Source organism: Temnothorax nylanderi, unplaced genomic scaffold (assembly GCF_030848795.1).
Source record: "Temnothorax nylanderi isolate EJ_2023f unplaced genomic scaffold, tnyl_v1.0 TNYL_tig0346_pilon, whole genome shotgun sequence".
In the NCBI taxonomy this organism is placed as follows: Eukaryota; Metazoa; Arthropoda; class Insecta; order Hymenoptera; family Formicidae; genus Temnothorax; species Temnothorax nylanderi.
The window spans coordinates 42,672-57,211 of NW_027249408.1; the positions used below are offsets into that span (position 1 = coordinate 42,672).

At 38.1% G+C, this 14,540-nt stretch overlaps 1 protein-coding gene across 4 annotated transcripts; it reads left to right on the forward strand.

Annotated features, from left to right (window-relative positions):
• Positions 1–8,269: 8,269 nt before the first annotated feature.
• On the forward strand, positions 8,270–12,543 carry LOC139781558 (uncharacterized). Of its 4 annotated transcripts, XM_071720399.1 has the most exons (8): positions 8,270–8,612; positions 8,806–8,962; positions 9,033–9,397; positions 9,905–10,096; positions 10,218–10,407; positions 10,488–10,575; positions 10,686–10,936; positions 11,015–12,543. In XM_071720399.1, the coding sequence occupies exons 4-7, from the start codon at positions 10,022–10,024 to the stop codon at positions 10,861–10,863; spliced, it is 531 nt and encodes a 176-aa protein (XP_071576500.1). In that variant the 5' UTR covers positions 8,270–8,612; positions 8,806–8,962; positions 9,033–9,397; positions 9,905–10,021; the 3' UTR covers positions 10,864–10,936; positions 11,015–12,543. The 4 variants fall into 4 exon arrangements, with proteins under 4 accessions (XP_071576500.1, XP_071576501.1, XP_071576499.1 ...); XM_071720400.1 differs by lacking the exon at positions 8,270–8,612 and having other exon boundaries at positions 8,653–8,962; XM_071720398.1 differs by lacking the exons at positions 8,270–8,612; positions 8,806–8,962; positions 9,033–9,397 and having other exon boundaries at positions 9,644–10,096.
• Positions 12,544–14,540: the final 1,997 nt, after the last annotated feature.

Here is a 14,540-nt window from a genome sequence, read left to right on the forward strand (position 1 = left end):
CGTTTCACGCATGATGCATATAATGCATCGAATGCATCATTTATCCTTGTTTAACACTCGATGAATAACAAGGATAAATGATGCATTATGCGCATCGTGCGTGAAACGGAAAGTACCCATAAGCTATGCATTTTGTGTGCGATGGCCTTAAGCGGGGAGCACACACTTCTGCATAACGCATAAGTGCTGGTCTACAACCTTGCTTTAAAGGGTATTTAAGCTCTAAGCCGTAAGAAATTGACCAATTAGTGCTGGTCTACAACCTTGCTTTAAAGGGTACTTAAGCTCTAAGCCGTAAGAAATTGACCAATCACAGTCGAATATTCTCCTCAAATTCCATTGTTATTGGTCAATTTCTTACGGCTTAGAGCTTAAATATCCTTTAAAGCAAGGTTGTAGACCAGCACTTACAATCAAGTATTCTCCTCACATTCCATTGTGATTGGTTAATTTCTTACGGCTTAGAGCTTAAAGCGGGGAGCACACACTTCTGCACAACGCATAATGCGTAAGCATAAGAAAATTGATTGGTCCATACACATGTGCATAAGGAAATAGACCAATCAGTTTTCTTATGCTTACGTATTATGCGTTGTGCAGAAGTGTGTGCTCCCCGCTTAAAGGTCAATCCAGACAAACTTGCATAGCGCATAAACATAAGCATAAGAGAATTGATTGGTTCATATGCATGTGCATAAGGAAATAGACCAATCCGTTTCTTTATGCATATGGTTATGCACTTATGCAAGTTTGTCTGGATAGACCTTAAATATCCTTTAAAGCATGGTTGTAGAGACCAGCACTAATGCGTAAGCGTAAGAAAATTGATTGGTCTATTTCCTTATGCACATGTATATAGACCAATCAATTTTCTTATGCTTACGCATTATGCGTTATCCAGAAGTGTGCTCCCCGTTTTAAGAGCTTTCGCACATGAATAGCCATAGCCATAAATGTAAAACGTAAACATAAGCTGAAGAACCAATTAGTATATTGCTTTAGCTTTATGTATTCTAGAAAATGATTGAAATGATGATACAGTTGGCCGTAAGCAGAAGGAAGTAGAATTTCAATTCTGTATCGTCTTGTAGAATACATAAAGCTAAAGCAATATTTTGATTGGATTTCAGCTTACGTTTACGTTTTATGTTTATGGTTATGGCAATTTGTGTGTAGAAGCCTTTAAAGCCTTGTGCCACGATGCTAGAAATCGCTCCAAGATCATGAACGGAGAAAGAATTAACCAAAGCATTGGTCAATTGCCGAATTGTTTAAATGTGATTGATCAATTTTTTCTCCGTCCGAGATCTCGGAGCAACTTCTAGTATTGTGGATACAAGGCTTTAAGCCGTGATCAAACTACGGATTGGGATTGAGATTGGATTGAAATTTAATCAATCAGAATAAAGAAAACTAACTTCAAGTTAAATTTTTATATTAATCGCGACACCAAAAAGCGGTTTGACGTTTACAAAAACATAACCTTTTACATTCCATTGGAAGAAAAATGGCGGACGAGTATACCTACTTTTTTAGAGATCTAATTCAACTATGAATACCGGCCTATTAGGGCCTGTCCTTTTCAGCTGAATTTGTGCACGGTTTATCTTTCATCTTTTTCTTTTCACGTTGGAGAGAAAAAGAGAAAAGATGAACCGTGCAAAAAGTTCAGCTGAAGAGAACAGGCCTTAGGTCTGCTTTCTATGTTGAACTAGTGCAGCCAGTATATATACTACATCTATAGATTGACATGACATATTTCCTAACCTCACGCTGTCAGATTTCAGTGCTTTAACATTACTTCTGTCTCCAAACACATAAAATATTTTAATGTTTTTTGTCTTTCACACAAAGTTGTGTTGAATGAGTATACTTTCGTCCAGATATGAGGTCAGTTGCTTATCTTAATAATTAAAAGTACATTCTTCCTCTTTATACGTAATAAGTTACATTACAGTTGCTTATTGCATTTAAATATTTGTTAATAATCTGAGATTGCAGTTTACTGATTTACAGCAATGTTTTAGCAATGATTTAATAGAGATTTAGCTCCTTTTTCTTTCAGTAGCGCAATAAATAATTATTTTACTGTCAGAAATGACGTATCTCTGTATCTACGTAATTTACAGGAGTACTGTAAAGGCATGCATTTACAGTGAGGACTCCAATTTCAAATCTGAACATTATTTGCTGTTTGCTAACCTTTAATGTGTTATGTTTAGCAGCTGGTAAAGGTACATACTATTGTTGACATTTCTATTAAAATTACTTGTGTACGAAACTCTAATTTATAATGTTTTTAATTTAGATTATTAAGTATCACTTTCCTTCAACTTGATAGGAGCTGGGGATGAGATATTCTATGCATCTATAGTAATTACATAAGCCTGGAATATCCTCAGATATTAAAGAAAAAATCCATTTACAAACCTTAAGATTCCGTTAAGCGAGAGTTGATTATTATTGTCTCCGTTTTCAGAATCTTGTGAAATGTTATGGAATCATCTACTGTGATTAACTTGGTTGCTGTGTTTATCATGGAAGGATCAATGTGCTTCTAATCTTTACACATGTTTGCAGAATGTATAAAGCGTTTATATTTTTAGGCAGGTAAAACCTGTGTATACTTTATTAATCATCTTTAACGAATTATCCACAGAATGCAGCGTAATATATTATCTAAGCCGTGGTATTTAAATAATGTACGTGTCGTGCATGTTATGAGCATATTCTCACAAATACATATAAATTTGTAAGTAAAATTTGGTAAAATTAAGCTTATAATTATAGTTGTAATATATATATATATATATATATATATATATATATATATATAATATTGCTTTCCGACATTTTACTTCGACTCGTATATATACACTATCTTATGATCAAACATAAATGCCATTCTACAAAAATTCTTTCAAGATAAAGGTTTGCTTTCCCAAAAACTACAATGGCTACAAGAATGTATGATACATAAATGTTAATACTTCTGTATATAACGTTGCACAAGATTCTAGTAAAGGATATAATCATAAACTCCCGCTTAATGGACTCTCGGACATTGTAAGTGAATTTTCTTTTGATACCTAAAAACATTTGATAGCTTATTAATAAGTAACACTAGTGTATCTTATTATGTATAAAGTATAAAGAGGAAGAATATTAACTTCAAATTATTAAGATAAACAAGTGATTTTTTATTTGACAAAAGTATACTCACTTAACGCCACTTAGTCTAAAAGAGAACAAATATTTCGAAATTTTATGTACTGTTCGAGACTGTAAAAGCAATATAATGAAGCACTCTAATGAGAGGACGGCTTGAGGTTAGGAAATATGTCAATCGACTTCATACTTGAAGTATATGACATTAGAGTATAATACGTATCCTTATATAGATTTTGAACCTGCCTACCGCTTAATGTGCTATCTGTAAATAATTAATATAAATACATAATACGATCACAGATTTTTTAACCTCGCGTAATGCTACAGTTTTTTAGTTTATTATTGTTTTACAATCTCAAACATATATATGGGACATTCCACGTCAACTGAGACAGAGCTATGCCCAAAATTTGTCACGACCAAAAAAATCGTTTTAGGGCTCAAAATGTTCGTACTCCCATGTACTTTCGAAGGTCACATGGCGTTTGAGGAAAATTCAAAATGGCGGATTAAATATGGCCGCCCGTAAAGAAATGTCACTTGATTCGGATGAAACTCGGTACTAGGGGGTTTTAGAGGTCGCTAATTCCGAATGTGAAGTCGAAATTTAGAAATTCAAAATGGCGGATTAAATATGGCCACCCGTAATGCAGAAATGTCACTTGATTCGGATGAAACTCGGTACTAGGGGGTTTTCGAGGTCGTTGATTCCGAATGTAAAGTCGAAATTCGGAAATTCAAGATGGCGGATTAAATATGACCGCCCGTAATGCAGAAATGTCACTTGATTCGGATGAAACTCGGTACTAGGGGGTTTTCGAGGTCGCTGATTCCGAATGTAAAGTCGAAATTCGGAAATTCAAGATGGCGGTCAATAGGGAGCCCATTAACCCCATTAAATATCACATTTCATGCGGAAAATAACGATCCCCAAGTTGATGATCATCATTCATTGAATCATTGTTTGTATCTTGAACATATTTCATATAACATAAAATTGTAATTATGTGGAAAGCTCTCTGCGTTTACCAGGGTTGAGACTGTCTTCAATATCAATATTCGAAGCCCGCATTACTTTCTTTTTTTATTTATTTTTTATATTTTATTATTTTTATTTTTGAAATTTAAAAATTTTTTTAATTTTATTTTGTTATTCGTTTGATTAGATATGATAAGATTATATAAGATGTACAATTTTATAACGTTTAATATTGAACAACTGCAAGTGCCTCTTTGTCTCAACCCTGGTAAACGCAGAGAGCTTTCCACATAATTACAATTTTATGTTACTAGCACCACAGACGCGCGCTTCGCGCGCGCTATTTAGCTTTAACATTATGCTATTACTATTACACTATTAATTTCTTGATACACACAACTGTCAAAATATACGATGACAGCTGCAAATGAAGTAAGCGCAGCGAGAAAACCAATCAGCATCGCGGAAAAGCGGCAACAATAAATTCGACTATCGACTTAACATGCCTTTTTTTAGAAAGGATATGAAATATGTTCAAGATACAAACAACGATTCAATGAATGATGATCATCAACTTGGGGATCGTCATTTCATCGTCATTAAATATCATTTTCCGCATGAAATGTGATATTTAATGGGGTTAATGGGCTCCCTATTGACCGCCATCTTGAATTTCCAAATTTCGACTTTACATTCGGAATCAGCGACCTCGAAAACCCCCTAGTACCGAGTTTCATCCGAATCAAGTAACATTTCTGCATTACGGGCGGCCATATTTAATCCGCCATCTTGAATTTCCGAATTTCGACTTTACATTCGGAATCAGCGACCTCGAAAACCCCCTAGTACCGAGTTTCATCCGAATCAAGTGACATTTCTGCAATACGGGCGGCCATATTTAATCCGCCATTTTGAATTTCTAAATTTCGACTTTACATTCGGAATTAGCGACCTCGAAAATCCCCTAGTACCGAGTTTCATCCGAATCAAGTGACATTTCTTTACGGGCGGCCATATTTAATCCGCCATTTTGAATTTTCCGCAAACGCCATGTGACCTTCAAAAGTACATGGGAGTACGAACATTTTGAGCCCTAAAACGATTTTTTTGGTCGTGACAAATTTTGGGGATCGTCATTTTCCGGATGAAATGTGATATTTAATGGGGTTAATGGGCTCCCTATTGACCGCCATTTTGAATTTTCCGCAAGCGCCATGTGACCTTCGAAAGTACATGAGAGTACGAACATTTTGTGCCCAGGAACGATTTTTTTGGTCGTGACAAATTTTGGGCACAGCTCTGTCTCAGTTGACGTGGAATGTCCCATATATAAACTTTCGTATTTTATTTCCAAACGGGACCGTGTCCGATTGTTACCGTGTCCGATCGACACCGTGTGCAATCGTTACCGTGTGCAATCGACACCGTGTCCGATCGACACCGTGTGCAATCGTTACCGTGTGCAATCGTTACCGTGTCCGATCGACACCGTGTGCAATCGTTACCGTGTGCAATCGTTACCGTGTCCGATCGACACCGTGTGCAATCGTTACCGTGTGCAATCGTTACCGTGTGCAATCGTTACCGTGTCCGATCGACACCGTGTGCAATCGTTACCGTGTGCAATCGTTACCGTGTCCGATCGACACCGTGTGCAATCGTTACCGTGTGCAATCGACACCGTTTCCGATCGACACCGTGTGCAATCGTTACCGTGTGCAATCGTTACCGTGTGCAATCGTTACCGTGTGCAATCATTACCGTGTCCGATCGACACCGTGTGCAATCGTTACCGTGTGCAATCGTTACCATGTCCGATCGACACCGTGTGCAATCGTTACCGTGTGCAATCGACACCGTGTCCGATCGACACCGTGTGCAATCGTTACCGTGTGCAATCGTTACCGTGTGCAATCGTTACCGTGTGCAATCGTTACCGTGTGCAATCATTACCGTGTCCGATCGACACCGTGTGCAATCGTTACCGTGTGCAGTCGTTACCGTGTCCGATCGACACCGTGTGCAATCGTTACCGTGTGCAATCGACACCGTGTCCGATCGACACCGTGTGCAATCGTTACCGTGTGCAATCGTTACCGTGTCCGATCGACACCGTGTGCAATCTTTACCGTGTGCAATCGGCACCGTGTGCAATAGTTACCGTGTCCGATCGGCACCGTGTGCAATCGTTACCGTGTGCAATCGTTACCGTGTGCAATCGGCACCGTGTGCAATCGTTACCGTGTCCGATCGGGACCGTGTGCAATCGACACCGTGTCCGATCGACACCGTGTGCAATCGTTACCGTGTGCAATCGGCACCGTGTGCAATCGTTACCGTGTCCGATCGGCACCGTGTGCAATCGATACCGTGTCCGAATGCAACTAAATGTGTCCGATAGTAACTGTGTCCGATCGGCACCGTGTCCGATCGGCACCGTGTCCGATCGACACCGTGTCCAATCGGCACCGTGTCTGTTCGACACCGTGTCCGATCGACACCGTGTCCGATCGACACCGTGTCCGATCGACACCGTGTGCAATCGTTACCGTGTGCAATCGTTACCGTGTGCAATCGTTACCGTGTGCAATCGTTACCGTGTCCGATCGACACCGTGTACAATCGTTACCGTGTGCAATCGGCACCGTGTGCAATCGTTACCGTGTCCGATCGGCACCGTGTGCAATCGTTACCGTGTGCAATCGGCACCGTGTGCAATCGTTACCGTGTCCGATCGACACCGTGTGCAATCGTTACCGTGTCCGATCGGCACCGTGTGCAATCGATACCGTGTCCGAATGCAACTAAATGTGTCCGATAGTAACTGTGTCCGATCGGCACCGTGTCCGATCGGCACCGTGTCCAATCGGCACCGTGTCCGATCGACACCGTGTCCGATCGGCATCGTGTCCGATCGACACCGTGTCCGATCGTTACCGTGTCCGATTGGGAATGTGTCCGATCGGGAAATATTGTCGTGTCCGATTTGTAATGTGCGCAATCGGGACTCACTCCCTGCGAGCGACATTTGCAATCTAGTTGCGTCCTTCCTTACCCCGACCCCTCTGGTTAGCCTTTCCTTTGCTTCCCAGTTTTCTTACTCTATTCCCGGGGTTGGACGTAACAATAATTTTACATAAATTTATATAATTCTATAGATTTAGACATGCTTTTATATAAAAATTTTTTAGCGGGAAAAAATTGTTTATATATAATCATATGTAATTAAATATAATTATATTTAAGGCGGCAGTGTGGTCTAGTGGTAGAGCGCCAGACTCGTAATCTGAGGAACCAGGTTCGAGTCCACTAGAACCATGTAGACATGGAAAGTTTTTTCCGAAAGCTGCGCCCTCCGAGCTAGATAGGCTCTTGTGCGGAGCAAACTGGGCTCCGTCTTTCGGAAAGAGACGTTAAGCCGTTGGTCCAAAGGGTTAAGTGAGAGGAGAAGGGTAGTATTGGATGAGAATTGAATAAAGGGTTGGGAACGTCCCTACAAAACGCCTTGCAACCCTGAGGGGAGTCAATAAACGTATTTATCTTTATAATTATATTTAATTATACATAATTATATCTAATGATAAATGAGCAATATTTTACCGGGACCTGGTCGGGATTGTCACAGTTTTGAGATTCCGACAACACTATTTGTCCTGCAGTTCGTTGTCGCCGACGGCAAACGGTGGAGTGAGGGATATTTTCATTAGTGAACAAAAAACGTTTGTAGCGTTTCATTTTCGTGTAATTGTCTTGATCGACAACGATTCTTTTTTAACTGATCGATAATGAATTCAGTCTGAGGCGTCACGCGATCACTGGCTGTGGTGACGTTCCGTAACGGTAAGATGCGTGCGTCGCGGCAACTACGTTTGTGATTGGTCGCTTGACTTGCGATTTATAAAGCGTTGACAAACATTTGGTGAAGGTTTTCTGAGCGTTTATACGCTTTCGAACGTTGTAAGAACGCTTACACAACGCTTTTGGGTTGTAAACGCTTTTGGAACGCTTATCAAACGCTGTATAAAACGTTTCGTGAAAGTTCTGCAACGCTGAGGCAACGCTTTTCAGTGTTCTGCGCATCGACGTGTGCGGTGATTGACGGATCAGCAAGGCGACGCCACTGACACTGAGGCGGCCGGCAGTCGTTGGGTGTATCGGCATCGACGCCATTCAACACCACGTTTCGTTTGCGTTACAATTAGCTTTAGAGTTCCCAGTAAAGTCATAAATTTAGTTGACAATTCCGGGTGGTACGCGCTGGTTAAATATAAAAGTGGCAATAAAACAGAGGTACTGCCAATACAGAAAATTAAATTAAAAATCGGAAAAGGTGAACGAGTATCATTTAATCCGAAGTCCTTAACGGACTTCGATAGAATGAAATTTCATACCTTTAACACCACGCACGGCAGCAAGGACGGGAGAGAACACAAGTGGTATGCCCACATCGGCTTGCTTGCTGGTAAGTAATATTCTCTTAAAAGCCTAGCCTATAAAACCATAACCTAAAAAAAATGATGATGAATTGTGCAAAGATGATTGAATCCACTCAGCTAGTATTTTTGTCTCTGAAATCACCCAAAGATGGTCTTTTCAGCCATTTGTTTCCAGTTAACGAAAGCAATTCAATTTAGTTTTTACTTTTTGTTTTACAGAATCTCGAGAGGCATTGGAAAGTGCTATGGTTAGGAAGAGAATAAGCTGGCCCATTGTATTGGGTGGAGATCAGTCAGAACCGGACAGTACTGATAATGATAATGCTGTGTTAGAAGAAGGTAAAATCTAACCATCACGAGCAATCGTGATTCAAATGTAAGTATAATTTTTGCAAATGTTAGACATATGGCAATTTAGCTGTACTAATACATTTTTTTTCTTTCAGAAAAATAAAAAAAGACAAAGAAACAGGCTACCGATGCAGTCCATGCCCAATTATTAGCATCGAGGAGTCTGTATGAAAGTTCTACAACTCATGCACCAGTCACTGCAGAGATGATATTACGTGTTTGTTGCGAGAGAATGTAGAATTGAAATCTGCATTGCAAGCAGAACAGAAGAAAAATATACCTGGAGAAGTGAGGAAAGATCAGAATATTGCAAACATTCTGCAATGTTTGCAAAGGATTGAAGCAAAAGTGGAAAAAATTCAAGACCAATTTCAGAAGCAATTGGACTCAGTGGGAAAGGCAAACCTGGAGAAATTAGCGGAGTTAGAAGGAAAAATGACAAAAATAGAAGACTGGATAAGTAAGTTTCCACGACCTTATCCGCAATATGTGCAACATTGGTTGAACAGTTTACCCGAAAATGAAAATATTGAATATTTATCATGTTAATATTGACTTAGTTTTACAAGTAAAGTAATATATTACATGTACATATATTGGTAATAATAAATAATAACAGTAATATTAATTTAGAAAAGTATATACCAGGTGTTCAAAATAAACCATTACTAATTATCTCGGAAACAGCACTTTTAAGAAAAATTGTCCCCTGAAATTAGATAACTCTTGTCTGGGCAATTTTTCTGAAAAGTACCGGGTTTCCGAGAAGCAAAATTGTGACGCTTTATTTTCAACGCGCGGTATAATGAAAAAATTAGCATACTTTCCAAGACGGCTATAATTACAAAGTTTACTTGAGTGCTGGTTGTGATATTTTCATGGAAGTAGGGTGTGACAACTGTTGAAATCATAATGTATGACGCAAGAAATATAATACATGATTGCCTCAGACATCGAAACGTAACAGGTCTGGAAAACGTTGATGTGAACTACGCGATTCACTTTAACATGCAAAGGTTATTATGCAATATAATGCTCCACATGTTATTTATGTTATATATCAAATATAACATCCTACATAGGAATGCGGCCACCGTCTTTAGTATCTTCTGCCAGTTTAGTTTCCAGCAGTGGTGCTTCATCAGACACAGAGGAAAAGGTGAGTGAATTGCCACTCCGTGAGTGAGGTTAAAGGAGTTCGTCTGTGACAGAGTTTTGATTTGCTTCCCATTCATCTAATTATTCTAATTTTATTAACTTTGTGTGTTCTTCCCAACCAGGTACCTCTTGGAGATGGAGTTTTCTGCTCCAAAGCTGCTTATAGTAAATTGATAAATGTGGAAGAGAGCCACGCTGACTGGGCATATGCTCTGCTCAAAGGAGATAAAGCACATCGTATGAGGGTGCGAATTAGCAGCAAATGTTCTGAGAACGAGAAGTTTTCTCAAAACTTCCTCATGGTGGCCAAGTGTTTGTGACTGGTTGACATAGAGTTTTTAAAATCATACGATAATTTTAGAGTATACTGTATAGATTTTTTGTTTTTACAGTCCTGCACCGCGATTGGCTTATCAAACAGACAATTCGGGATAACAGTGGGCAGCTGCATTCAAAATACTCACCTGCAGAAGTGGAAAAGTATGTGAATGCACTCCCCGCTTATCTCGCGGATCGGGCTTATGATATGCAGGGTGGCCCTCGATGCGCCAACGTGAGAAACGCCCCTGACACATGTCGATAATTTACAGTCTCAGCAACAACTACCGCAGCAGTCATCACACCACGACCCGATCTCAACAGAGCCGTCATCATTGCAGCAGTACCAACATGTCGATAATTTACAGTCTCAGCAACAACTATTGCAGCAGTTATCACACCACGACCCAATCTCATCAAAGCTGTCATTACAGCAGTACCAAGACGTAGATAATTTACAGTCATGTTATTTAATTCCGCCACCAACATCAGAAGCAGAACCAATGGGATTTCAACATGTTGAGTATCTACTATTAAATTTGAGTATAATTTTGTTAAATATATTATTAATTTGTCCTTAACATTTTTCTCTTGTTTTCAGGACTACTGCAACCACATTTACAAATCTTTAACGTCATATCCCTTATGGAAAAATACATTCAACTTTTGGTGTTAACCGTTAAAAAAATACCATAGAAAAACCCTTAAAGTTGGGTGTGTTTTCGGGCGTCACTTTGCGCGCACGTAATGCGGAGACCGCTCGACGCGGTGGTCACGTGACGTGGTCTTGTACGACCGATCTTGGTGGCGATGGCCAATTAAAGTGCACTCTGATATGCACTGGCAGACGCTCTTACGGCGGTCTATTGCTGTCGCACTCGTTCGGGACACAAGACGCGTAATGTTCACAGTATTGAACTGTGGAGCTCGAGTTGTATGATGGCGAGGCGCGGCGCGACTTATACGCAATGTTTCACCGCTCGCGGTAGCGAGGGTGGATTGCTGCGGACGCTCGATCGGCGCGAGACAAATTAGCGGTGCTCGTAACGAGCAAGTGAGCCGTATGCACGACGGAATGTAGCCCGCGTGAAACGGAAAATAGAACGGACGCACGGCGGTGTACAACCTCGTGTTCCGGAGTACGTGAGACTACTACTGGTCCCGGAGCTCTCGCGTTTCGGGAACTTTCGGGCCCGTGACGGGCATCGACCAATCAGCCGTGTTTTCGTGATCATGCGATCACGGCATGACGGATCGATACTCGTCGGAAAAACTTCGCGGTCAGGGTTGACGCGGGGAGCGGCGCGAAATCCCTTCGTTTTGAGGGCGTCTGACGGATGGCGTCACCGTACGGTATTGACCGCGATCGCGACAGAAATTACGGAACAAATATTGTAACGCAATTATTATAATGCTCAAATCATAAAATATTTACATTATCCATGTCTGCCAATACAATATAATTTTTTATTCATATTGCATTCTATATAATGGGAATGTTATTATATATTTGACAGGCAAATCAAAATAGCTTCGAATGGATATCGAAATGATGAAATATCGATGTCTTAACAGAAAATACATAATTTGCCTGTTTACAGTCTGGCGCGATGAATGTATGTCACAAATAATCTCTTCTTTTAAAAAATGTCATATAGCACAAACATCGAAATAAGCTTCAAATTTCGAGCATTACTTCGATATGATGTAATATCGATGATTTCGACGTCAATTAGACGGGTCAGTTCGATGGGTCATTTCTCGCTGGGTAGGGCCTAAGTCAAATTTTTTAAATGAAAACTCCTATTTTTTATTGTACCATCTTTCTCTATTAATTAATTTGAACAACTTTTGTTTGAAAAATTCTTTTACTTGCCTAATACTTTTTGAGATATTCAAGGAAAACTTGGTAACTTTTTCAATATTTAGCTTATGATATCTTGATAATTGTTTGCCAGAGGAAAAAGTGGTATAGAGGACTTTTTGACTTGATTTTGTCTTAAGAATATGCTGTTGCAATAGCACTCCAATTTTTTTAAATATTTGTAAACACTCCAAGAAGATGCATACACAAATAATTAAAAAAAATTGGAGTATACTATTGCAACAGCACATTTTTGAAATAAAATTAAGTTAAAAAGTCCTCTGTACCACAATTTTTTTTCTCTGGCAAACAATCATTAAGATATTACAAGCTAAATATATATTGAAAAAGTTACCAAGTTTTCCTTGAATATCTCAAAAAGTATTATATATTATATAAAAATATTATATAGAAAGATGGTACAATAAAAAATAGGGGTTTTCATTTAAAAAATTTGACTTAGACCCTATTGGGCTCAATACAGGCCCTGGATCCAAAATCCAATAAGATCGTCTATTGGCCCCCTTCAAACCTTTCAATTTTTATCTGAAACACTTTTCTAATAAACCAAGCCGTCAATTAAGACTTAACGAAAATTAACACAATAACATTTAAACGACACCCAACGATAAAGGGATCATGGCGACACTGATTAAATCGACATAGAACATTAAAGGTTAACACTCTGTTAAGGATGTATGTGTGCCATCTCAAAAGCATTACCAAAAATCTAAAAATTTCATAGATTGTTCTATTATTACGTCTAAGTATCTGTGTAAAATTTCAGCACAATTCTCTTACTGGTTTAAAAGTTATTGTAATTAAGGATGTATTGGAGGTATTTCAAATATGTTCAAAAAGTGCTGTAAATTGTTTCTAAATTAAATTAAAAATACTCTGTAAAATTTTGAAGTTATTTAAGAGTTATTTAAGTTTAAAGTTGATAAAATTAACATTATCCCTTATAGAGAATCGACACTTTGCTGTAAATATAAATAAAATATAAATAAACCATTAAGATATTTCTTAAACTTTTTTTATGTGTAAAACATACATCATTGATATTGTATTTTAAGTTTCAAAAATTTTTGCCACAAAAAAATTTTTTTAATTGTTTAAACAATACTAATTATTTAAATAACAAAAAATCATACTCAAACTGTTAACAGTAATCCCTTCTAACATATAAAAAATTTTGAGTTGTTTGACATACATGCAAAGTCTTCAATCAAGAAAACAAAATTATACTTCATATAGCTATAGGTAAAACATCCTTAACACCAAACCAACATCCAACGATGAGGATCAATCTCCAACCTACACTAAACATTGGGGCTTAATCCCCAACCTACACTTATTATTGAGAATAAACTCCCAATATACACTCATCATTGAGGATTAAACCCACAATTTACCTAAACCTTAATGGTCAACACTCAATCTACATCTAAATTTAAGTGTTGACACTTAACTTTGGGTGTTAACCATCAAAGTTGAGTGTACTTTTTCATAAGGGTATTATATCCGATGTATGTCTCCATATTATGTATTTACATATATATATATATATATATATATATATATATATATATTATATATTACAACTATAATTATAAGCTTAATTTTACCAAATTTTACTTACCAATTTATATGTATTTGTGAGAATATGCTCATACATGCACGACACGTACATTATTTAAATAACACGGCTTAGATAATATATTACGCTGCATTCTGTGGATAATTCGTTAAAGACGATTAATAAAGTATACACAGGTTTTAACTGCCTAAAAATATAAACGCTTTATACATTCTGCAAACATGTGTAAAGATTAGAAGCACATTGATCATTCCATGATAAACACAGCAACCAAGTTAATCACAGTAGATGATTCCATAACATTTCACAAGATTCTGAAAACGGAGACAATAATAATCAACTCTCGCTTAACGGAATCTTATGGTTTGTAAATGGATTTTTTCTTTAATATCTAAGGATATTCCAGGCTTATGTAATTACTATAGATGCATAGAATATCTCATCCCCAGCTCCTATCAAGTTAAAGGAAAGTGATACTTAATAATCTAAATTAAAAACATTATAAATTAGAGTTTCGTACACAAGTAATTTTAATAGAAATGTCAACAATAGTATGTACCTTTACCAGCTGCTAAACATAACACATTAAAGGTTAGCAAACAGCAAATAATGTTCAGATTTGAAATTGGAGTCCTCACTGTAAATGCATGCCTTTACAGTACT